This window comes from Melanotaenia boesemani, chromosome 10, assembly GCF_017639745.1.
Source record: "Melanotaenia boesemani isolate fMelBoe1 chromosome 10, fMelBoe1.pri, whole genome shotgun sequence".
Lineage (NCBI taxonomy): Eukaryota > Metazoa > Chordata > Actinopteri > Atheriniformes > Melanotaeniidae > Melanotaenia > Melanotaenia boesemani.
In genome coordinates this window covers 22,442,431-22,467,716 of record NC_055691.1, presented here as the reverse complement: position 1 = coordinate 22,467,716, position 25,286 = coordinate 22,442,431, and the positions used below count along the sequence as shown (strand labels likewise).

At 40.7% G+C, this 25,286-nt stretch overlaps 3 protein-coding genes, 1 long non-coding RNA gene and 1 other non-coding gene across 7 annotated transcripts in view; 3 read left to right on the top strand and 2 right to left on the bottom strand.

The window, feature by feature from the left end:
* The first annotated feature begins 5,574 nt into the window (after positions 1-5,574).
* trnay-gua lies at positions 5,575-5,663 on the top strand. The gene is given in 2 exon segments: positions 5,575-5,611; positions 5,628-5,663. It is a non-coding gene; the product is annotated as a tRNA-Tyr (tRNA).
* A 251-nt stretch (positions 5,664-5,914) lies between these two features.
* Positions 5,915-7,103, top strand: LOC121646885. The gene is made up of 2 exons (XR_006011725.1): positions 5,915-6,466; positions 6,879-7,103. It is a non-coding gene; the product is annotated as an uncharacterized LOC121646885 (long non-coding RNA).
* A 1,613-nt stretch (positions 7,104-8,716) lies between these two features.
* Positions 8,717-13,587, bottom strand: hal (histidine ammonia-lyase). Of its 2 annotated transcripts, none has more exons than XM_041997813.1 (20): positions 13,293-13,587; positions 13,083-13,143; positions 12,842-12,869; positions 12,682-12,756; positions 12,519-12,591; positions 12,349-12,415; positions 12,218-12,255; positions 11,998-12,123; positions 11,733-11,872; positions 11,519-11,566; positions 11,118-11,265; positions 10,906-11,001; positions 10,543-10,601; positions 10,384-10,464; positions 10,180-10,245; positions 9,932-10,097; positions 9,712-9,846; positions 9,217-9,325; positions 9,041-9,110; positions 8,717-8,931 (listed from the first exon to the last, which is right to left on the bottom strand). In XM_041997813.1, the coding sequence occupies exons 1-20, from the start codon at positions 13,537-13,539 to the stop codon at positions 8,800-8,802; spliced, it is 1,965 nt and encodes a 654-aa protein (XP_041853747.1). In that variant the 5' UTR covers positions 13,540-13,587; the 3' UTR covers positions 8,717-8,799. The 2 variants fall into 2 exon arrangements, with proteins under 2 accessions (XP_041853747.1, XP_041853748.1); XM_041997814.1 differs by having other exon boundaries at positions 13,282-13,373.
* Positions 13,588-13,721: 134 nt separating this feature from the next.
* LOC121647964 (ETS domain-containing protein Elk-3-like) lies at positions 13,722-22,697 on the top strand. 2 transcript variants are annotated; one of them, XM_041997816.1, is made up of 5 exons: positions 13,722-13,813; positions 17,900-18,108; positions 18,461-19,246; positions 21,096-21,218; positions 21,994-22,697. In XM_041997816.1, the coding sequence occupies exons 1-5, from the start codon at positions 13,792-13,794 to the stop codon at positions 22,090-22,092; spliced, it is 1,239 nt and encodes a 412-aa protein (XP_041853750.1). In that variant the 5' UTR covers positions 13,722-13,791; the 3' UTR covers positions 22,093-22,697. The 2 variants fall into 2 exon arrangements, with proteins under 2 accessions (XP_041853750.1, XP_041853751.1); XM_041997817.1 differs by lacking the exon at positions 13,722-13,813 and adding an exon at positions 15,193-15,578.
* A 1,385-nt stretch (positions 22,698-24,082) lies between these two features.
* The window catches only part of LOC121647963 (cyclin-dependent kinase 17-like), a 28,485-nt gene continuing 27,281 nt past the window's right edge, over positions 24,083-25,286 (bottom strand). The window contains exons 16-17 of the mRNA XM_041997815.1: positions 25,114-25,191; positions 24,083-24,139 (exon numbers count right to left, since the gene is read on the bottom strand). Coding sequence (XP_041853749.1) covers positions 24,102-24,139; positions 25,114-25,191 — 116 coding nt within the window. The 3' untranslated portion in view covers positions 24,083-24,101. The remainder of the gene's footprint in view (positions 24,140-25,113; positions 25,192-25,286) is intronic.

Here is a 25,286-nt window from a genome sequence, read left to right as displayed (position 1 = left end):
CAGCTCTGTGTTCAACATCATCTTCTTTCACAAACTGGTGGGTAAACCAGCGACCTGGGACTTCCACCTGCATGTGGATCAACAGCTTCTTGTCAGACTGCAGGGTTAGAGTAGGAAACTATACATCTGCAGCCATTAGTATCAACACCGGCTCCCCTCAGGGCTGCGTGCTGAGCCCTCTGCTCTATACCCCCTACACATTTTGCTGTACCTCAGCACACCACAATAACACCATCATCAAGTTTGCAGACGACACCACAGTTGTGGGGTTCATCTCTGGGAGGGATGACTGGGTGGTGCAGAAAGAACAACCTGCTCATAAATATATCAAAGACCAAGGAGCTTATCATAGACTTTAAGAGGAAAAAAACAGACATTCCACAACTGTTCATCAACGGGGACTGTGTGGAGAGGGTGGAGGGCTTCTGCTTTTTGGGACTCCATATCGAGGAGGATCTGACCTGGACTGTGAACACCTCTGAGCTACTGAAAAAGGCCCTGCAGAGACTGCACTTCCTGAGGACGCTCAGCAAGAATACCATCACCCAGAGGTTGTTGGTGTCCTTCTACAGGTGCACTATGGAGAGCATCTTGGTGTACTGCATGTGTGTGTGGTACACCAGCTGCACGGTGGCTCAGATGACGCCACTGCAAAGAGGGCATAAACACAGCCTAAAAGATCTCTCCTCACACTGGAAGAACTGCACGTTTCCCGCTGCCTCTGGAAGGCTGGCAAAATTATCCAGGATTCTCTCACCCCGGTCACCACATGTCTGATCTGTCACCGTCAGGCAGGCGGTACAGATCAATCACTGCAAGGACAAACCGGTTCAGGGACAGCTTTTACCCGACAGCAGTAAGAACCCTGTGATTGAATTGAAATTCACTAATTCCTAGATGTAGCTGCTATCCTCTGGTTTTTATTGAAAGTAATGTGGTTTTCTTTTAGGAGGAGATACAGATGTGGACAAAATTGTTGGTCCCCTTTGGTTAAAAAAGAAAAACACAATGGTCACAGAAATAACTTGAATCTGACTAAAGTAATAATAAATATTTTATGAAATTTAACCAATAAAAGTCAGACATTGCTTTTCAACCATGCTTCAACAGAATTATTTAAAAAATAAACTCATGAAACAGGCCTGGACAAAAATGAAAGTACCCCTAGAAAAGACTGAAAATAATGTGACCAAAGGGACATGTTAATCCAAGGTGTGTCCACTAATTAGCATCACAGTTGTCTACAATCTTGTAAGCACTCAGTGGGCCATATAGGGCTACAGATAAGTCCTTAGATAACAGTTGTTATATTATTAATGTGGATCATATAATGAAGGAGTTTAAAACTGGGAGTTGGGACCCCCATGGGTGTCATGAGACAATATCGGGGATCGCCAGGTAACTGTAAAAAAATTGAAAGTCTACATTTATCAAATAAATTTAAGCAGTCAAAATTAAACCATTAATGAAGAGATAAATCTTTGAAATTAGCTCCTTAATATTTTAACACATTAATGCATAAACAACAACATTAGTACATAAGTCATATTAAAAATCTGAATTTCACATTATCACTGTGAGAGGAGCTGATTTTGGGCATGTAGGTGCCTTGTTACAGTGGTGAACCACCAAAAATCACTTTATCCTCCTTATTTATTAAGATTCTGACCATTTTCCAGCCTTACATTTAGAAGATGCTGCAAGATGACTCATTTAGGTTATTTCCCCAGTGTTTCCTCGGAGGGGGCTCTCTGCACCGGGGGCTTTTCATCGGCTGTGGCTGCTGCGGCTCTGTCCTGCGGGTTCTTTCGGTCTAGTTGGGTGGCTCCTCTGCCTCTCAATTGGCCGTGTGCCCTGGGTCGGTGTGATGGCGGTCGTGGTCGGTGGGCGGCTCCCGGTGCAGACGGCTCCCCGTGATAGTGTTTCCTTACCAGGCTCATCTGTGCTCAACCTCACATTAGTCTTTTAATATGTGCAAGTATGTGTGTGTGTATGTGTATGTGTATGCTTGCTTGTACACAAGCGGGGAGGGAGGGGGTTATCTGTGGGGGTGGGGGAGGGGGGTTGTTTTAACCATGGAAAGCACTTTGTGCTGCATTCTTGTATGAAAAGTGCTATATAAATAAAGATTGATTGATTGATTGATTGATTGATTGATTTCATACATCACACAACTAATCACTAGGTCGTTGCGTGGGGATTGCAAACACCAACATATGTTATCTTGGGGGTCGTGGCTTAAAAAGTTTGCAAACCACTGATATAATGGATTGGTTTGAATTGGATTTTAATTAAACTGCATCTTTAAAAGTACCTTGAGATAACTTTGTTGTGAACTGGTGTTGTGAGTTGAACTGAAATAAAAATCTAAAAACAAAAAGTATGCGAGAACGGGGTGAGAAGAAACTAAATTTGTTCTTGCCACTTTTCCACCCATAATCTTTCATAAACTTCTTTATATTTAATTCTCCAATTCATTCTAATAAAAAAGCTGTTTAACTTGTTTTTTGTTGTTTGGTCAGATGTTAAATTTTTATTTTATTCTACTGTATCTGTGGGGCTTATTATATTGCTGAATTACACTTTTGGTTTGTCTGTTTTAGGCTTTAAAAAAACATTTAAATAAATATTTTTAATTTCTTATAGAAAAAAATGTGGTTTTTGTATTCTTTGGCTTTGAGTGCTCTATTTGCATCTTTGCAGCATTTCTAATACTGAGGAAATAAAATAAATATGAGAAAATCTAATGGGACTGATGCGTATCGGTTATTCACCTCCAACTCCTTCATGGTTACAATGCCATCGTGTTTTTCATCAATGACATCCTCAAACTCCTTCTTCCTCTCTCAGACCCAGTCGTCGTCGATGTCCTGAGCTTGCTGGTTCTCCACGGTTCCCACAGGTAGGGAAATGAACTCAGACCAAGTCAGTTTCTTATCTCCGTCTTGGTCTGCAGATGAAACACAATGAACCTTTAATTTATCCTCGGCCAGTGACTCTCAGAATGAGCTCTTTACACAGTAATGCCATCAGGGAAGATGCAGGATTCAACATTTTAACAGCACATCAGACCGACAGCCACTGTGGTACCAAACATTAGTTTGAGGCCTTTAGTTTAGCATGTTGGCTGCCGCCATACTGACTCCTTAAAACCTTAAAACCACAAGTTACAAGCTTGCAGTGGGTCTGACTGAGAACCTGAGAAACCAGTCACAGCCAGTTGGTCGTAGTTTGTCAATCACAATGTAGTTCCTCACTAAAGCACACCTTGTTTAATCAACTACTTTACCCTAAATGGCACCACAACCGACACATTAATCCTCACCTTTTATCAAATATGAGTCTAGTTACAGTGGTTAAAGTAAAAAATTACCCTGAGCCTGAACTTTTCCCAGATTCCCTCTACTTGAACCCAGAACATATTTATAGAAAGGTATTTACCTATTGTAAATTACAGGCAGCTCTGTTTCATCGCAAATGATCTGCTATGTTGGTTTCTTCGCAGACTACCGATTTAGCAAAGCTAATTAAAACCGTAATATACAGAAAGGTTGGTAGATGGCTGAAGTACATCTATAGGTAATGGTCTTAAACAGGAGCTGGTCTGATGGTCTAGATGCCAACAATAAATAAATAAAATGAGCCTCATAAATAGAATATAGGTTTTCACAAATCTAGCAATGTGTGTAAATGAATTTGCATCCTCGGTTAAATAATTCAGTACAAATTTGAATATCTGCAAATCTTGTAGTTTTTTCTTTTTTTAGCAGGACCTGGTTTAATGTGGTCTGGATGATGATAAAAAAAATCCCAGAAAATGACCTTCATTAGAACAATAATAGTAATGATAATGTATTTTTTTTAACAATTATTTATTTTCTTTATTTAACTAGGCTCTGCACTTTACTCACCTCCATATTTCCTAGAGAGCCGTTTTTGTAGTTTTTCAGCAGAACTTGGTCTAATCCCTGTTTAGTTATTAAAGTGTTAGAGAGGCTGTCTATGATCTAATCAATTTCCAAGGTCTGCTCAACTTCTGATTGGTTAGTAATGTGTCTGGTTGAGTGCAAAGCTGTGTTCTTCTCCTATTCTCCTATTTTTATGTATAATTCATTTTTTTATATGTGTAGATTTACAGTGCATCTGGAAAGTATTCACAGTGCTTCACTTTTTCTACATTTTGTTATGTGACAGCCTTATTCCAAAATGGAATCCTCAAAATTCTGAAACCAGCGGTCCTTCAAGCTTTCCAAGCCAGAATAATGTTAACCACTGTGTTCTCAGATTTAACATCTACCTGCACTAATTACTGACATGCAAATAAATAAGAAAAAACTGAATATCTCTTACTTTCTTTATCCAGTTTCAGATCTTCGTTGTTCTTTATTCTCTATGCAATCTCTTTTTCATTGAAACCTTTGCTGGCCAGAAATTTGACTCTGCATTCATCCCACGTCACGTGACCTGCAAGCAGCTTGGTCGTTAAGACTCTGACATAATATTAAACACAAGGAGATTCAACAGACGGCGAAGTCGACTCTCACAAAACTGTTTTTGTTCTCCATCATGGCCTCCTGGAAGTGCTCCTCCGTCTTCTCCATATTACAGCGCTGCATCTCTTTAGCGCTCACACTCCGGTCCTTGTTGAACTCTGTCACAAGCGAATCGAGAGAAGAAATGGCTCCAATAACACTATTATTACAGGGGTCCAGACGAACTTTTTTTATGAGGAGTACAGTGGCCATAACTTAAACTTTTAGGAGCGCAAGCAGAAAATTCAGGGGCGCACACTGAAATCACCTTGCATAACAAATATTCACATTTCTTCTCATTTTCATTGTATTAGTGATAAATACTTGAACAATAAATAAAAAATAGAATGTTTACAATTCACTTTTTTGTGCAGCAGTTGACATAACATTAAAAAACATCTTACTGGACGCATGAAAACAACACAATTAGAAGTAGAACTTGTCAAATCAAATCAAATCAAATCAGATCTGATTATTTGATTTGATATTCACATTGTAGTCGAACCAGAACTGCAACTTTGTCACCATCACCTCCAAAGGGCATGATATGACTTGTCCATGTAGTTCCTGGCAATAAACAGATTCAGGGACTGACTCCTCTCCAGTATGTGTTAACCCTAACTGAGCATTTGGTAATTTGTTTGGATTATCAGTGTCATTTACCGTTCGTTTTCGGTGATTTTCTAATAGCTTGTGCAGTTTTACACGGGGAACTGCATGTAACACGTGACAGAATACAAATATTAAACTAAGTTGACTTAACGCTATATCATATTTTGTTTATGCTATTTTCTAAAATCCTGAAAGCAGACGACGTTATTATCTTTAGTTATTTTACAACTTCATAGGCTAGGCTAGGCTGCTAGCTAGCAGAAGAAAGCTATGTAGCCATTCCGTTTGTTTGAGTAGCGTGATTCCACTCTTCTGTTTTGTATGTGTTAATAAAACAGGCTGACGTTATAAAGAAAAAAAGACATGTGCATCGTGTCACGTGACGCGATACACCGTTATATTTCATAGTGGTCATCCACACGTCAGTGTCCCTTCGATAGCTCAGTTGGTAGAGCGGAGGACTGTAGAGGAATTACAGCTGACATCCTTAGGTCGCTGGTTCGAATCCGGCTCGAAGGAGACAATATCTTTTATTCCATAATCAAATTTTCCATTGAATGTCACAAGATATTTGTTTAAACCAATAACGCTTGTTTTAAAAAAGCTTAATAACTGCTTGTTGTGATAACAAGCTTTTAAAACAGTCTGGTAGGACTAAGGCAAATTTATTTGAGTTGCTATATATATATATATAGCAACTCAAATAAATTTGTTATATATATAACAAACTATGTTATATATATATATACACATATATATATTGCTAGTGATATTTGATATGTTTTTATAACTATGTTGAACATTTTCTGCAATTATTCTGGCCCTGTCTTACACAAGTGTTTGTTTGTGTAACCTTTGAATTTGTTGACCAAAGCTTCTTTTGCAGACCTGTGACCTGTGCTTGCAGCTTCCTCAATAGACCCTGGTGATCTATTACAGAATGCTTGATCTACCATGGCAACGAGAGCGTCGTACCTCCGGCAGGAAATCCTCCTAGAAGCGTATGAAGAAGTCAAGGACCAAATAAAAATACAAGGGTAACACCACCACGGTAATAAAACAAAGAGAAAAGCATTGTAAAGTATTGCAGACCACCTGAATACGTAAGTAGGACACAAATACACACTCCTCTGAAACCATCATAATTACAGTCTACATAGTTACTAATGAGGCCATTGAAATTGCAGGTGAAACTGATGCAGATGTGAGAGAAATGATGTAAATGTGTTTGTCTGGTTATTAAAACAGTATCAGGTGTCTGTATCTCCTTCCCTGGCCACAGAAATCTTTGCCACACCAAAGAGGAGTTTATAGGGTTGCAGGTAAGACAAAATTACAAATTACACAACAAGTGTCAACAGTCATAGTAGGAGACTCATTGCTTTGTGTTACAGATTTCTCCAGTGTCTTTGGTGCACTGGACTGCACCCACATTTTATTTAACTTTTAGTTTACCAAAATTAATAACAACTTCTTATTTGCAATGTTGGCCTGGTAAGTGCCAGAAAGTACTTGCAGGACAGAAAAAAAACATTAAACAGTCATTTGCATAAATTTCAATAAATCATCACATCAAAGTAAAATCCCCAGGTGCCCATTAGGGGGATTTTGTGACTAGGAAATCCTTTCACAGCATTAATGGATGTGACTTTTTGATATTGTCTATTAATAAAGACAGAACATTGCTTGTGAGGTGCATTGGTTGGTTTAATAATCTACATCTTATCATTTCAGATGGTCTGCAAAGCTGACTGGCTAATCAGTATTGGCAAAGTGATCTGGCTCGGTCCAGGACTCCTGAGTCTTTCAAACTTCTGGCATCTGGCACCTCTAATAATAATCACTTTTAACATTATGGCTGGGTCTATTTATGAGGTTGTGATGATGATATTCACAGGTGAATGTCTTGCTAGTGGATAGAGGGTGTCTACCAGCCTTTTCTCCTGACACTGTCTGCAGACTCTCCGGCAGCACAGCAGACAGCAAAAAAAAAAAAAAAAAAAAAATCACAGTTGGGAATCACTGTTGTAGAGCTCTGTGTAATTTCAGTTTTGAACAGAGCTCATTGTTTAATTGCTTTGATATATTTTTATTTAATAAAGGAACATCATGTAACTCTGTATTTAAATGGGATGTGTATTTTATACAATGGGAAAGTGTAAATTATCAAATTGCAAAATCTTCTAAAATCCTTTAACTAAAATGATTGCAAGTAATGATCTCAAGTGTTTAAATAATGACAGTGGGCCTAGTTGAATGTGATAATGTGTAGCAGGCAGTAGAATAAATACTGGTTTCCATTTGTGGTGACTGCTGACTGTAAAAAGGGATGAGCTTAAATACATCCTGGAACTTAGCCTGGTCTGGCTCAGGCTAGCCCTACAAAATAAATCTCCACAGCAACTTACATGATAACATATCCCACCTTCCACTATGCTGTTTTTGTGCAACCGGATCGCAGATGACTTGATCTAAGATGACCAATATTTCCCGGATTAATCCCTTATCTTGGTTTTGTGTAACAGGCCCCAGGAGTTGTTGATCACAGTGTGGTTTTGCTGGTCACCCTATCACATACAGGCTGCCCAATATGATACCACAAGGGTTGGGTTGAGGTCTGGACTCGCAGCAGGCCAATCCATCTCCTCCCCTCCCACACTGTGAAGGTACTATGTGATTATCCCGGTACTGTGGGGAGAAGTGCTGTTATCCTGGTTGATGGAATTAGGTCCCAGATTCTGGCAGTGTGGAATTCACACTAGCTCCAGAGTCTCATTATAGTATTTTTCTATCAACTTAGTGCTAATCAGGTGCCAGTGTGTGACTGATACATGCCTGGTAGCACTTGATTCTCAAAACAAAAGTGAATGTATCAATCAGATCATTAATCAGATGTAATTCTGTTCTGTGTTTACAGCTAGTTTGGTATCATAGAGATATATATTTGTAAGGACACAGCACTGACAGAAGGAAATCATACCGCTGTTGCAATTATTATCAATATATTCACCACTGTTTGTACTGAAAGTGATACACGTCATAAAAATCACAAATCTGTGTATGATGAGGTAGATTATTTTGACATGTCATATATGTCCATACCCTAACTATTAAGAGAGATAGTAGACAAACAAAGAAATGTCATCATATAAAGAATAAGAATAAGAATAAATATTGAAAAGAATTTATTATATAAGGTTAGAAATATAAGGCAACAATTGTTTTCTAATAATTACATCTGAGTGTCAAGACAAGGACAAATCCACCCACACTGCTCAGAGACTGTTGTATGTGCAAAACCCTTCTTTCAGACCACAATTATGCCAGAGAAATGTTTAATAGCTATGCTGTTGCTACTTTATTAAAAAGGCTGAGGTAGTCATATGGCACTAAAAACTAAATTAGGCACATTTTAAAGGGATAACAAAGAAGAAACTACACTGTTCTGTGCAGAGGTGTAGGGCCAAGTACACACAAGCTCAACACTAAATAATTCCTAGAGCGATATATTGTCTGACTCTTTAAATTATCAATACATCTTCAAAGAATTTGCCAGAAGTCATGTCAGCATTATATATTAAAAGATTTTAATTGCTTCTCATTCAGTGAAAATGATTAGTGACTAAAGACAGAGAACACATTTGCATGCATGCTTTTACTCATGGCGAACACGTTTCCTTGGTGATGCTGGAGGCTCCAGTGAGAAGGCGGTGGGAGAATTGGGGCGGGACTCTGGGATGTACTCTGTCTGATATTTGTCAATATAAGGTTTGGCCACGTTCCACACCTGAGTGGAAATTTATAATATTTCATTAAGGATTCATCCTAAAGGTTGCAGTCCTGTGCAGATTACAACAAACACATTTTTCAGTTATTTCAGAAGTTTGAGAACTTGCCTTCTGGTCAAGCAGGAGACGGTGAACAGCTTCAATGTCTGGAGACAAGAATCTGTCTTTAAACCATGGTCTGTCAGTAGAAAGAGAGAGTGGGGCTGTGGATAAACATTAACTATCCTCTGCATCAATTCAGTGAACTGAAATCTGTGTACCTTGGCCACATCTGTTTGACTTACTTGACAACACTACGCACAAGTTCATAGACCTTCTCCAGTGGGGTGGTGGTACGAAGTGGGCGGAGGAACTCGATACCCTGACAGGCTGCGAGCAGTTCTATAGCAAGAACTGATCACAAAAAAACAGAGGTTCAATTTGAATAAATGTATAACGTACTTGGGCTAATTCAGTCCTCCACAGTGCTCATTATTCTCATCAGATGCCCCTAAAATGATCATATTCCACAGTAATTTTTATATTGTGAACTCATTAGATCTTTAAAATGTCCCCAGTACATTATTTCATGATCAATTTAAATTCTGTCATGTTTGGGATATTTATGTGGTTTGTAAAGAGTTTTACGGGGATTTCAGATTATCTACAGTAGTTGACAGAAGATCAAACATAAATACAGTGAAGGAGTGACATGGATTTCAATTAGCTGCATTTGTGATCTACTGTCTCTGTATAGGAAATATTCCATTGTTCTTTGTAATGAAAAAAACCCACTTTACCTTGCTCCACATGCTCTACAACCCTCAAGGCCTTCCTAGCAGCCCAGCCTCCCATAGACACATGGTCCTCTGTGGCGGCACTGGTGGACAAGGAGTCCACAGAAGAAGGATGACACAAAACTTTATTCTCTGAAACTGAACAAAGAACAGGATTTGAGATAAGAGTCAGTTTTTATATAAGAAAAAGCAATTTTATGCCACATTTCTAACAAACACCAACCTAAAGCAGCTGCGGTGCAGTGGGCAATCATGAAGCCTGAGTTGAGTCCCCCCTCATTGACGAGGAAGGCAGGCAGCTCACTCAGGGAGGGGTTACATAACCTCTCGATCCTCCTCTCGCTGATGGAGGCCAACTCATGGACAGCAATAGCCAAAAAGTCCAGAGCCTGTGGGAGATAGAATGGAAAAAAAAGTGAAAACAATAACATTCACAGCAAATACCCAAACTGTGTTTTATCACTCACAAACCTTAGCTGGATATTCGCCATGGAAATTCCCACCTGAAATGGTCTCACCTCTCTCTGCAAATACCATCTTGTATGACTGTTAAAGCAAAAGACGTGATTCCCACTCAAATCTGACACACCAGTTTCAATTCTCTGTTTACATGAATGTCAAAATCAGATTCATTCAACAGATCAGTTTTCTAGTTTGCAAGACAGGGAAGGATACAGGGTTGTCAGTAGCACTGTTGATTTCTGTATTGATGATGTCCTGGACAAATTTTATGGTATCATTTACAACTCCATGAACCTGTATAAAGAGAGGGCATATAATCCTTCGAAACACCTGTACAACAATCTATATAAACTTGAACTGACTTAAAGTTACCTGAGGACAGCACCGCATGGTGTAGGCATCCTGAACTCTGTCACAGAACCTGTGACTCTCTGGAGGAACACACCAACATCACAGATACAGTATTAAATGCATGTTTGAGGGGACCGTGCAGGTATATTATCTAAAATGATACTTTATTCATCCTTATAATGTACTATACTTTATTCAACATGTCTCATCTAAATATTTAAGGTCAGCTTCACAGGAGTGTTGCAGTTCCTTGATGAAAGGATTACTAACACAAGAATTTGTTTTTATTGAATGACTGGCAGATCTGATGCTTGTCATAATAACTATGCAAGATAATCACATGATATTCTATTACTGTTTTACAATCTGGCTCAGTCCTCTGACCTGCAATCTCAGATGGATGGTGATCAGAATCCAGCAGTGAGCGAAAGCGTTGGGCCACCTCTATCTGACCTGGATGGGGCCGCAGTGAATGGATGTCTATGCAAGGACGCCAGAACATGAGCAAGGACATATCAGAGGCATGATCTTTTACTGGAGATAAATAAGCCTCACTTGTAGCATATGAGTTTTTGTCAATGTGAACAGCTGCTCACCACTGTCAAAGGCCTTGGTGGTTCCCTTTAACACCTCCAGGGTGAGAGCAGCAATGATATCTGCCTGGTGGGCAATCGCCTGGGCCCGCTCCACGGCCTCTGCCCCTAAAGAGGTAATCATCTGGGTGCCATTGATTAGTGCAAGACCCTGTGAGGAAATACCAGAACAAAACAGTTAATGTATTTTATAATAAGTCATTTAAGCTGATCTGGGTTAAGCCTTACTGCGTGACACCTGCTTACTTCCTCTGCCAGGTGTAACAGCTGTTAATTTGGTCAAGTGCGTCTTTTACTGTATACTGATAATAGAAATGTTTATCTTGACAATGACGGGACAAACTGACAACAAATCGACTAGGACAAACTGAACAAGGCCGCACATGCTTGGTTTTAAATATTACCTCTTTAGGTTTTAATGATACTGGCTTCAGTCCATGGGCCTCCAGGACCTGGCCAGGGATGAAAGGAGAAAGAACATGTAAAGTCAAGGGTCATCAAAAAACAAACATGTTTTCCTATTGGACCCCACAACCTTTCACTCGTGCAGGCAAAAGGTACATTTCCGATAGTATTAAGCAAGTTGTTTTACAACCATGAAAACGTGACTGATCTTACATATTTGGCATCTGCCCATCCACTCTTTGGAGACCACATTTTACCCTCTCCCATCAGCCCCAAGGCCAGGTGTGAGAGGGGCGCCAGGTCTCCACTTGCACCCACTGTCCCTTTCTCTGGGACGAAGGAGAGACAGGAAGCTGCAGAGGTAAAACAAGTTAGAGACAAAGATTAGTCATGTGAGATCCAGTTTTGCTGTTGGAAGTTGTTGGTTGAAGACATTATCTCACATCAGCTGAAGATGAGAGGTATAGTTTAAGCTTACCATTGAATGCCTGGATCATGGCATGGAGGGTTTCCAAAGAAATTCCACTGTACCCTTTAGCAAGAATATTGATCCTCAGAGCGAGCAGCATACGTGTCCTCTCTGGGCTCAGTGGGTTTCCCACACCTACACATCGCAGCAGAACTCTGATGAAGCATAATCAAGCCCAAAACATTTCCAAAGCCCTGAAATGTAAATAATAAGTCAAAGATTTTATCACCTGCTGAATGTGACCGCACCAGGTTTTCTTGGAGCTCCCTGTGGAAGGAAACGTGGCCATTGATAAGCACAAAGACCTCATTCACCATCAGTTTGCAAACATCATGAACAGAACTTAAAATACAGCCCTACTTGAGCTTGCTGACAGGAATTACAGTTCGGGCAAATTTGCCAAAACCTGTTGTGATGCCATAGACAACTGAAGGAACAGGAGAAACAAGGAAGGGAGTAAATGGGATCATATATTTGTGAAATTCTGTAGAGCTCACTGCATTTACTAAATACTTAAATGTATCTTTAACCTTTGTTTTCTTTGACAATGGTGTCCAAAAGTTCTCGTGATTGCACAACATTGTTCTCTGCCTCTGGAGTCAGCTAAAAATGTTGGTAAAGGGAAAGGATTTCATTAAGTCAAAGATAACTTTAGATAAGCCACAACAACAAACACAATTTGTTGATCATTACCTTTATCTTGTACAGTCCTCTGCCTAAGTTGACCAGATCCGTTGATGTCAGGCTGTTGCCATCCAAGAAAATGTACTGCACAGGAAGTCACATGTCACACACAAGAGGTATATGCATTCCGATTTAATATGTTTTAAATTGGAACAGAAATGGCACTTACTTGTCCAGGTTCTTTGTACGCTGCCGTACTGTTTACACAGCTAAGTAGATTACTTTCATCAAAATGTGCTGTCGTTTTTTATATATATATTACAAAAGTTACCATATCAAGTTACTTGTTTTAGCCTGTGTATTTTTCAAGTTTAAAATATGAGTTTACAGAAAGATAATGAAAATTGATTTTATAAAAATATTAGTTTTCCACACCACAATACCCAGTAACTCAACAGGTTTAAGGATACATGTTAGAAACTCCAGGCTCACACGGGATAAAATCAGGAGACATTGTATCTCCTTCAATAGCTGAAAGCATAATAAAAATAAAATTAATGAAGTTCACAACTTGCGGGTTACAGTCCGCATGTCTGATGCTCAATTACGCAGAGCTTAAGCTCATCATAATCATTTACATTGTCTACTAAATAAATTATTTTCACGCACACTGTCATTACCAAGTTCGACAAAGTCATTATCCTCCAGTACATCGTCGATGGTGTCATCCAAGTCCAACAAGCCCAACCCCTGACACCTGCGCACCACGAACGGCGTCTCTTTCACAGAGGTGATGCCGCCGTTGTCCGGCTTGCTTTTCACATAACGTTTCAGTCCTTCCAGTCCGAGCCACTGGATTGTGTTGGAGGTGTCCCGGCATGGCACTGCCAGCCACTCATCTCGGATGTGGACAGTAAATCTAGGCATTGCGCGTTAGCGTTACTCTGGAGCAGTGAGCACTGCGCCCCGCTCTCCACGGTACCACCTTCCACCGCTTGCCGTTCGGCCACCAATCAGACGCAGCCGGAGGGGGGGTACGCCTTGCTGGTGTCGCACCTCTCGGGACCAGTGACCTCAACAGGTCGGTCATTCACACAGATGTGTGCACACAATGCACAAAATATAACCACAAAACTCACAAACGTTATTAAATGTAGGGCTGCGCAGGTGAAGTCAAACATGGAAAGGCTCATGTTCTTCGGTAAGTCGGTAATGTACACCACTGAAAAGGTATCAATATTAGGCCTAATTATACAGATTTGTTTTACAACATCAATGCATTTGTTTGTTGTATGGCAAGAAGCTTGTTTTTAAATGGTAATGACCTACATTTCCGGAACTCTAGTGCAGATCACTTTTATTTTCATATAGCTACATTTTATAGCCTAATTAAGCATAAATGTCATGAGAAGTGGAAACTTTAATATAAGTACTCACAATAATGACCACTGGTCTCCCAGTGAGTCTGTTCAGATGTTAAATTATTTAACATGAACAGGTTCAGTTCTTCCAAAAATTCCCAACCAATGTTGATTGCAGCTTAGGTAACTATTGTTAGATGTGTATCCTCGGTGCCAAAAGAAAGATGTTGAGTTATGCGCCCAAGCTGCAAATAGCAGCATTTCACAGAAATATGCTAAAAGACAAAACTGTAGTCTTTTCCATAACCTGTGGCTCCAATAACTACCACAGCTAGCATGTGTTGATTTAACCAGAAAACCTCTCTAAAAGGTTATATCTATGTTTTAAGCAGAGATTTTTATTTTAATAAATATTTTACTCTGATCACACTCCACTTCTATAATTTAGCTGATTACAAATCCCTCCTTTTTGAACAGATATCTCAGATACTGATCTTGTAGTAAACATGGAATCATAACAAAACAAATATTTAGGCTTTCCACACAATTTCATTACTAGCAAATATTTGTACTGCAGTCAAATATTACAAAAGACTGACAGTTTAATCACGTTTGACTATATAGATTGCTTAAATGCATATTGCCATACAACACAGTTTGCAAAGAATTTCAGACAAGATGGGAAAGTATTAGCTTGTTAATTCTAGCAGCATATTTTTTATTTAAAACAACAACAATAGAGATAGGTATTGTGGAGTCAAATACAAATGCCTTTTTTTTCTTTCTTTTTTTTTAAGTAAGTTGGAAGAGGAACGTGTTAAAACCACGTTACATGACGTCCCCATTTAACAGTATTAGCACCTTTCCCTTTCAGAAAGACGTTCTCGGTTCAAATATCAGCAGTGAGTCTGGAGGTTTCTCTGTGTGGGTTTTCTTTGGGTAAGATAAAACGGCGAGTCTAAACGCATCCTAATTCTCAGGTTTCGTGTTCCAGTGGGTGTCTTTACCCCAATCCTCTCTGAACTTTTGCTGTATGACATCGTCCTCATCTTTCATCTTAAAAAAAGGGGGGGCAAATGCAAAATAAAATGGAAAAAAACTCCTTCGATTAGTTATTTAGGGCATATTAAGTCATCAATATATGCAGGAGTGCGGGCTGTCTTTTTTTTTTTTTTTTTTTTTTTTTTTTAGTGAGAATCAAACCACGCGATGTGTTTTGGACTAACGAGGCGTGCCTGAAAGCACCACGGCGGCCACCGGACCGATGATGTCAGTTTACGGGCTGTAGGAGTTTCTGTCTCACCATGTGTTCCGACAGAGACTAGGCCTGCTGCTGGCCGTCATCGGGCAGGCGGAGGAGAAGAGAAGGGGAGGAAAAGTGTGTTTACACAGACGGCAAACTGCCTGGGGAATCGTAGGGGAGAGGAAGTCAGCCGGCTCTGTGTCTGCTTGCTCCAACTTCCTGCTCAGAAAAAGAAAAAGCCCAGGATCCTATTTCAGTCCAGCACAACTGTGCAGACCAGAAGTAAGCATGGAAAAACAAGGAATCACACAAGCTTCACCTTAAAGTTTCACGGAGGGAAAAGACCGAGTCGAAGATCGCAGGTAAAGTAAAATAAATTGTCAACTTTCCCCTTTGTTAGCTAGTTGGAGATTTGTGGAGAGTGGTATTATTCAAAGATGGCTGTAATAACCGCTGTTGTTACCTTTTTATTAAGTAGGCTATCGATGTTGCAAGCTTCAGCTTCCTGTTTAACTCCTCAGATAGAGGCAGTTTTTAAGTTAAAATCAAGAATGGTACGGATTTGAGTAGTACACACTGTGCGGTCTTCCGGTCCGAGCAACATCTTGAAAATGAGTCAGTGGGGCAGATTTGATCCAGACCAAATAGTTACAGCAACTTCAAAGTGTAAATTAAAGACGTGGGGCAAATTAAAGGGCAATGAAAAATCCTCCCTGGAGTATGTGTCCGCTGTTTAGAGATGCGTTTCTTACGGGTCCCTCTTGAATTTTCCACCGCCTGTGAACAGGAAGAGAGCAGATTCAGTCATGGCTAAGTAATGTCTGCATACACCATCTAATCTCATTAGGAGTTTCCGTTCAGCCAACACACTGGATGGCTTTGTGCACACAGTGAGACTTCTCCGGCCGAGCATCCACAGCAAGGCTCTTCATCTTCTACCCAGACTGCCACGATGTTCTTGTGATGTTCCTAGAAAGAGCATCAGCAAATCTGCGGCGCTTTTAGTTACTTAATTGCTGTGTTAAAATGTGGGATTTTATTCTGTAGGATAAGCCTAACGCTTATTGTTTTTACAGTGTATCGTTTTGAGACAGTCGCTTTGTTGTACCTCATCTGTTATAGAGTCCAGGTCGACTGAGGTCTGGAGGAGGCATGTTTGATCGGCGGTTGCTGCTGGAAACTTTCAGCTTCCCTCTGCAGCATCTTCCAAATATGAAATTTTTAATTCAGCTTTGTGTCCATGTAGCCTGTTGGCATGCTTTACTTTTGCTTTGTTTAAAAGCTAAAGCGAAGTATGGGTTCAGAGCGGGTTAAAGGGTGGAGCTGTGCAGAAGGGACAATGATCTGATCTTTTGACCTTTCCCTCTGGGATTTTTGTGGGAAGTGTGGCCGGAATGGGGAAACGCTCCCCTGCTGTGGGATCCCCTCTCCTCACCATTTGTCCTTGGAAGTAGAATAGGAGGAAGTCCTGACTTTGACAGGTTTGTAGTTTCACATGGCAGATAAAAAAAACTCAGGGGATGGCTTGTGTCGGAAATTCGGTTCAGGCCTCTCTAAACAGAGTGGTTGAAAAGCTGTGCCGCTATCAGTGCTTTTCTGGTGTTAGTCACTTGTTTATCCACAGATAAGAGAGAAAAGATCACAAGATGAGAACGCAGTCCTCCTGTCCATCAAAAACTTTGGCTTTTACATTTAAGTTAGCAACAGATTGTAGGAAATCAACAAGACATTTGATGACACGACACACCTGCTGTTATGACACACTATTGTTATCATGAAAATATTGAGGCATAAACAGTATTAGAGTGTCTATTAGTGTAGAGCTTCAGCTAATAGTTATCTTCATCACTGACTAGAGTTTCTAAGAGCTTAAGGTGATGCCTGCAGCTTGCCAAATTCAATACCAGAAACAATAAACCTGTGATAGACCAATATGATATAGTCGTCAGGCTAGTGGGGATTATTTTATTTGTGCTCCAAATAGGCAGACAGGAGCTTGGAGCCTGCACATTTCTCTATTAAAGGAATAACCCACCCTGGGCCCGTCATACTTCCTGTGGAGAGAGGGCCAGGTTGAACCACAGCATATTTCTGGCTTGAGCTGTTGTTCCTCCTTATATTTTTTTCTCTCCTGCTGCTGCTGCTACATTACACTATACTCTTTTACACACTGTTCTATTCATGACTGGTCTACTCTTCCTCACACCACATGTTACTGCTCAAACAGGCCGTTCCCTCTTCAGCCAATAACCTAATTTAGTGTGCATGCAGTAAAACATGCTGGGAAGAATGAAATGCTGAGATAAGTATTTAAACTGAGGGGATTTCTTTGTTATAAGCAGCCTCTTTATTTCTTACAACACTTAATTAACACAGACTTTGATCGAGCACAGGAACGTACAAAGAGTTACTTACCTTGTTTCCGTCAGAGGTTTGAATTTTGTGCTTTTTCTGCCACTGTGACATCTGGCAGGTATTACATATGCAGGTAATTTTGCTGCCTTTTTAATGTCAGCTCAGAAAGCTGGTGCTCCAATTTTGTGCTGCAGTTTAAAAAGAAAGAAAAATAAAAGACCACAGGAGAAAGGCCTCAGTTGTCATTAAAATAACCATGAAGGGTTTTGCTCATAAATTTGAGCCAATATTCCCCCACTGATCTAGTTACTTGGATGTATTACTGCAGGTATGGACAGTGCCATCACCTTGTGGCAGTTCCTACTGCAGCTACTGCTCGACCAGAGTCACAAGCACCTGATACGCTGGACATCCGCAGACGGAGAGTTTAAGCTCCTGAAGTCAGAGGAAGTGGCAAAGCTGTGGGGGCTGCGCAAAAACAAGACCAACATGAACTACGACAAGCTGAGCAGAGCCCTGCGCTACTACTACGACAAGGTGACTTCATACTGATTCCTTTACCAAACATGTCAGTGCAGCTTTAGTTTTTAAGTGGACCTGCAGATTTTGTGAAAGTGTAGTATCATGACAAAATCTTTGTCCTTCTCTTTTAACCCACGATCTCCTGTGATAGAAACTTCCACTTCCTCTTTCTCCTCTGACACAAAGCAGAGCTCTATCTGTGACGTAGCACTCTAACACACACACACATACAAAAAAAAGAGTTTCAGTGCAGTGGTTTGCTGTTGCAACACTGACATGCAGTCAAAAATCTCTCCGTTATCAATTGTTTTGCATTTCTGTTTCAGTAGTAGTACGTTTATCATTGTTGGGTTTGTTTGTTTTACAGAACATCATCAAGAAAGTGATTGGCCAGAAGTTTGTCTATAAGTTTGTGTCCTTCCCTGAGATCCTTAAAATGGACCCACAAGCAGTAGAGATGGGCCTGGTCTCTGGAAGGTTCCCCCTCCAAGAAGGAGAGGTTCATGAGCTGGAAGTAGAAGAGGAGGAAGATGAGGAGGGTGAGGAGGAGACCCAGAGGAGGACCTTGGCAGCAGTAGGGACTCAGCAGTGTCGAAGTGATTACCTCCACTCAGGTCTCTACTCGTCCTTCAGTATCAGCTCCCTGCAAAACCAACCCGAGCTCCTCCGTGCTCTGCGGGAGCGCCAGGAAGAGCCGCGCTCCGTCATCCGCTTCGGCTCCAACACAGAGAGGAGCTCCCCTCCTTCTGCCAAGTCTGAGTCCTACATCTCCCCCAGGCTACCCAAACTCCCCTCTCATTCCCACTCCCCGTCTTCCCCTCATACCCAGCCCGGGCAAAGCTGGAGCCCAGCTGCCAAGGAAGAGGATGAGGAGGACTCTGATCAAGGTGCTCAGCCCCTCAATCTCTCCTCTGGGCACAGGGAGCGAGCCCTGCAGCCTCCTGAAAAGAGGAGCAACAGCAGTAGTAGAGGTAATTCCTCTAACAGTAGTGGTAACCAAGGAGATGGACTCCCACCTAAAAGCAAAAAGCCCAAAGCTCTGGAAATCTCCACCCCATCCATGCTTCTGGCAGGGAGCGACATCGGCTCCATCGCCCTGAACAGCCCAGCGCTGCCCTCTGGCTCTCTCACTCCTGCCTTCTTCACTGCACAGGTGAGACATTTACTTGACATATGTAAAACTATATCATGATGCTCTTAGGGGAACACGATGAATGCAATAATGAAGACATTTCCTTCCTTCTTTCTAGACATGAGTCAGATGGTTTAGAGCCTTGGAAACTGTTGACTCATTCACATATTCCTCAAGGTGCTTTCCAGTCTAAGAAATGACACAATCAGCCACAACATTAAAACTACTGACGGTCTGAGCAAATAACAGCGATCGTCACATTATAATCCAGCATTCTGCTGTGGACCCTTCACATTGTTGCAGAGCATGGACGTCCCCAGATGTCCTGCGTTTGAGTGTCTACCAGCCAGAGTTGATTTAGTAGAGTAAGATGGGACCTACACTGAATTAGGCCAGTGGTTTGATAACCTGGCTGTTGTTTACTGATAGGTGTGTGCAGGGTGAAGCATTAGAAGCTTTCTGTGAAATTATTTCATCACTATCTTGTCACAACATGTTTCCACACCCACTCCTATTTCCTTTCTGAATAATTGAAGACAAACGGGATCCTGTCACTCACAGGCAGCCACAACATATCGCACTGAAAATTAAGACTCATACCTGAGAAAGTTATTCTGTGATATCAAAATCCATCCTCCTTTAACCCTAGCCTGGTTTATCATGAGGGTGGTTATGTGAGCTATCCAGAGTATGATGTCAGAGCCCCATAAGCTCTCACAGAGCAGCAGCAGACATCTAAACCAGCTTGGCATGTGCTTGTGGAAACACTACTGCTATATTTATTTAGCTGTCACTTGAGCCAGCAATTCCTCACGGAAGACAGAGGGAGAAGGTATGGAAAAGGTAAACTGATATGATTTTAAGTTCAATAATAAACCTTAAAGCATTGGTTTAAAGTATATAATTGTTTTAATGAGCTGCTGTCTGGTTTTGGCTCAGCATGAATGATTTTTCTTATAATTTATTGTGCTGGAAATAATAGCTCCCCCAGTAATATATATCAACATTCAAATACAATTTTAGACAAGACAGTGAACACTTAAGGAAAATGTCAAATTTGCTCACAGATGGTAATGCCTTGACATGCAATGTCAAAATGAACCCTTCAGTCCAAACTTTGAAGAAATCTCTGCATCACATTTAGAGACAAATTCAGTGAGCTGGAAGATTTTGAGGTCATGGCAAAGATCAAAACAAATCTAATTATCAACTCATATTTACCATCTGTTTTAGTAAATAATGCGTTTGCATTGGAATTGTTACAGAAAAATGGCTGCCACATCAAGAGGTGTTTTATCTTCATGTTGAGAAAGGCATTAATAGTTCTCTCACACCATTTATGAGTGTGAGAAAATGAGATCAGAGGGAAACGTGCGATTTACAGAAATCTTCTCCGGGTCCAGCCTATGAGAGGGGGAAGAGGCCCTAAGTGATGCCATATGCTCCAATAATTCCATTAATAATGGGAGCAGGGTTGGGTCCCTCCACAGCAGCACTGGCTCACGTCTGAGGTGACACAGGGGAAAGTAAGGGGGAGGGGAAGAGAAGAAGAAATTGATTTCATATGTTTTCTCTCTTGCTGGTGTTCCAAACGCTTGAAGACCACTGCCTACCTCTGCCTTGCTTACTCTCAGTTCCTACCCCAACCCCCCCATTCTCATCACTCCTGTATTCTGGGGGGGGGGGGGGGGGGGGGGGACCAGACTTCCTTCCTGCTTCATCAGTTTATTTTCCCAAATGCCAATGCACATCCATGTACCATTTCAGCATGTTTCACATTATCAAAGCCCTCAGAGCAATTTTGTCCAACTGGGGCTTCTCTATATTTGTCTTTCAAAGAATGTTACCCTCCATCTTTGGTTCTTCACAGACTCCTTCGGGTTTGCTGCTGGCTCACAGTCCCCTGTTGTCAGGCATCCACTTTTGGAGCAGTCTGAGCCCCGTCGCCCCACTCAGCCCCGCCCGGCTGCAGGGCCACAGCTCACTCTTCCAGGTAAGATGTGCACACAGGTGTGAATGCATAGTAAAACGGAAAGAGCAATAAAAGAAAACAAACAGAACAGAAGCAACAATCAGAGGATGACCGTTTACTGGATGTGCTCTAAAGCAGAGGAGGAAGTTGTGAAGCTGTGCATGTAAAATTAGTGCTGCTGTTAAATCCTTTCTTTGCAACAGTAAGAAAATTCGGGTTTTAAAGATATTGCGAGGAAAAGATTTTAAAATATTAAGTAGATTAACCACTTTTGTAACTAATGTTTGGCAGCTTAAGTTTCAGCCTCAGCTTAAGTGGCACATTTGCTTTAGGTCCAGCAGACTTTGTTGTCAAGCAGGTATTTACATAATGTTTTCAGTATTTGCAAAGCAGCAGATACCAACGGTTGTGAAACTAGTTGAGACTTTGCAAGCAGGTCCTGCAGAGGTGTCCTGTTTCAGTGCTTGTGTGCTAGAGAGGAAATCCTGTGAATACTTCCTGTTTGAGCCCAGGGGAGCCAGTCTGAACAGGGTGGACTGGTTTGAGAGCTGCTCCTCATTTATGAAAAACACACATTACCTCCACAGGCACGCGCACTGTACCAGATTCTTTGTGCACGAATGCTGTTCATATCTCCTTCTTTGTGGAGTTAGAGGGGATAGAGACAAGAAGGAAGAGGCACAATGAATTGAAAAAAACAAAAAAAAAAACAGGAAATCAGGGCAGTGACAAAGCTGCAGTTCCTCACCAGAAAGCAGTCACCCTGCTAACTCTCAATCTCTGTCTTCCTCTACAGTTCCCCAGCCTAATCAACGGACACATGCCTGTCCCTCTGCCAAACCTGGAAGGAACACCCTCCTCTCTGCTTCTGTCCCCCACCACCCACAAATCCTGATCCAGTCTGTGAAAAACGTCCCATCATCATCCATCTCTCATTGAAAGTTCCTCAGTTATCATCATCATCAGCCTTCATCTTGACAAATTCTGCTTCAGAAAAGATCTGACCTCATCTTTTTTTTTGCACTTGAGCTGCTTCAGATTTTGGTTAAAAGCACTTGGTAAAAGCCATACGTCACAATGTCTAAGAGACGTCTGTGGTAAAATACCCTGCCCTCCATGGACGGATTCAACATGATGCTAGCTGGAACAGGCTAGCCAGCCCCTCATTCTGTGCAGAGCTTTGTTTTAGTCTTGTAAAAAAGAAAAAAAAAATCTGTTTTTCTTTAAATATTAACCACAATGTGAAACTTGCTGTTTCACATATGTGGTATTGTATGTATTGTATGCACTATGCTTCTCAGATAGTACCGGCTGTGCCTTGACTTTTTTTATTGCTTTATTTCAAATTCTTTTAATGAAGACGAGATTTCAAAATCAATGAAAACCTTTGTAACTGTTGTTTTTTATACTGGACTTGGCATACAGTATGTATTCTGTATATTTTTTGTATTGTGAAAAATGTCTTGTCATTTTCAATAAACAAAGCATTGAATGCTTGAACAGTATGTACACACTTCTTCTACAAACAAATGTACCCGGCAGCTGCAACAAATGCAGTTTAATTTATTGATTTACAATCGTTTAATGGTTTAAATTTAGATTTAATTTTTTTTTAAAAAAAACAAAACCTCAAATATGGGAGGGGCATCTGCAACAAAATCCCACACAAATGACAGTTATTCACAAATAAAGTTAAAGAATATCATACAAAACTTCTTTTTTAACACTGTTAAATAGACTGCAACTCAGAATCACTAGGGCAGGACTAGAGCTAGTGCTTCCTGAATCAGGAGTTTTATGGCTGTGTGCTTCATCACACAACACAGCAGGCATGCAACACAATGATGGAGGCAAACCAGAGAAAAAAAAAGATCAACTTTTACATGTGATGGACATGGGAATGACAAACAGGAGAACCATCTGTAAAGCACAATGTCAGCAATGTGGAATCCATCTCTGGAAACTTGCTTAGCATCTCCTCTTTGTAACGAAACGTGCCAGATTAAGATAAAAAATAGACATGACAGCTGAGAAGGAGGTTGTTCAATGTTCTTAGATATCTGATTCCTTCCTGTAATGCCCTTGATAATAATTTTGTTGCCTTTTTCCCTGCTTTTGTTCATTGGTCACAACTGAGACCACAGCATCCTGGAATGATATGCCAGCATCTGAAATGAACAAAAAAAAAATTTTTTCTCTCATTTTTTTTTTTGCACAAAGGTAATGTAATGCACTGCTTCTGTATTAACCTCAAGTCTGGATAAAAGTTATCAGTTATTACATGAAAGCTGGCTTTAAAAAAACCTTCAGAGTGAATGGTCACAAATTATTTGTGCAGCTGAGCGCAGCACCGTGGCAACAAAGTCCGAACATCAAACCCCTCTGAGCTGCTACAGGGACATCCCTCTGCATGTGAGCATCACACATCCAGGAGCCTTGAGGTGGAGTTTTATGTATGACAAAGCTTACAATGAACCCCTTCTGACAAAAGAGAAAAATTATCTAAAAAAATAGACCACCACTAAAAAAAAAACAACAAAAAAACAAACAAAAAAGTTAAAAATCTATACACATTGCATGTATTCATTAAAGTGACTGAGCCAGTTAGAATTCTAGACAGTAGTTGAATTTAGCAGCAAATTCTCTCAATAAATATAGATGTACAGTATATAAACGTCTCTTATGTGAACCAGATTTAGATTAAACCTGGGACGGGTGGGGTTTTTTTTTTTTACTACGGACAAGTTTCCCCCAATAGTTTAGAGAGGGTGGGGGGAGGAGTGATGATCATGATGTTCAAGGTCAACATCCATCTCTGAGTACTAATCCGTCTTCAAGAGTGTACAGCCGAGAGAGATCTTTCCCAGGAAAAAAAAATTAAAAAAAAATTCCAGTCCAGAAATTTTAAAACAGCATGCTTTGTCTTCTGTTCTTTCCATTGCCTGAGGGGGGAAACGAGAAAGAAAAATAAGTATTTAAACTACTTTTGTCACAGTCTGTCACATTTGAATTCATATTACTCCAAAAGTTTCCAGTAGGTGACACCTTTTTACAGCGGGTAGGCCAGTAAAAAAGCATGACCCACTTTTCACCATGCTGCTGTAATATGTGCAGAATGTGGTTTGGCATCGTCTCGTATACAAAGATATTATCTGACGGCAGCATACACTGCTCAAAAACTAGAATATTTTGTTCAACATTAACAGTACCTTCACAGATACATAAGCTGTTCATGTCGTATGGTAAACACACTCGTGTACGATTACAGATGTTTGCTTTTCAACTGTCTTTCCCTGTCGTCTTTAGCCTGGGGGACATGGCGTCCATGTGTTTAAAACTTTGATTCATCAGATCACAGGACAGCTTTTCACTTCATCCTTGTCCATCTTAGGGACAGAAAGCAGCAGTGTTTCTGTTCTCGTTTACATTTATTTTTGTTCTTTCTCCACTCGTGTTTCTGAGTCAGCTACTGAACATATTTATCTAATGCAGTGTCACCTGATGGCCTGAGGATCATCGTATAAATAAATAAATCTGTAACCATTCATTCATTTTCTGTACCGCTTATTCCAATTTAGAGTTGCCTGTCTATCGCAGGGCCAACACAGAGAGACAAGCTCGCTCACACTCACTCACAGAGGGACTTTGGAGTGGCCAATTAACTTAACATGCATGTTACTGTGGGAGTAACATTTCTATTAAATATACAAAGTCAAATGTGTAAATATTTTACAGTATGAAAAACCGAAAGAAGCAGCAACAGTCAATAGTTGCTGCACTTGTTGACTTTGTTGCTAAGTAGCCAAATCTGAGGACTAAACTAATTTTAAAAAAGGACGCACTAGTCCGTTTCAGCCCTCTCATCAACTCTGCTTCACATGCCACATTCCCATCTTCTTTACTCTATATTCCTCACCTGATTCGGGGTATGAGGAATTCCGATATCCAGGATCTTTCTGCAGCTGAACCTCCTTCAGTGTAAATATGGATATGTCTGTTAAAGACACAGTCAGTCAGTGCAACAGAAGTCCCCAAGAGAACTATGTCTTTGTTAAGAGGCTGTAACCAAGGCTCGTTACACACTGCCAT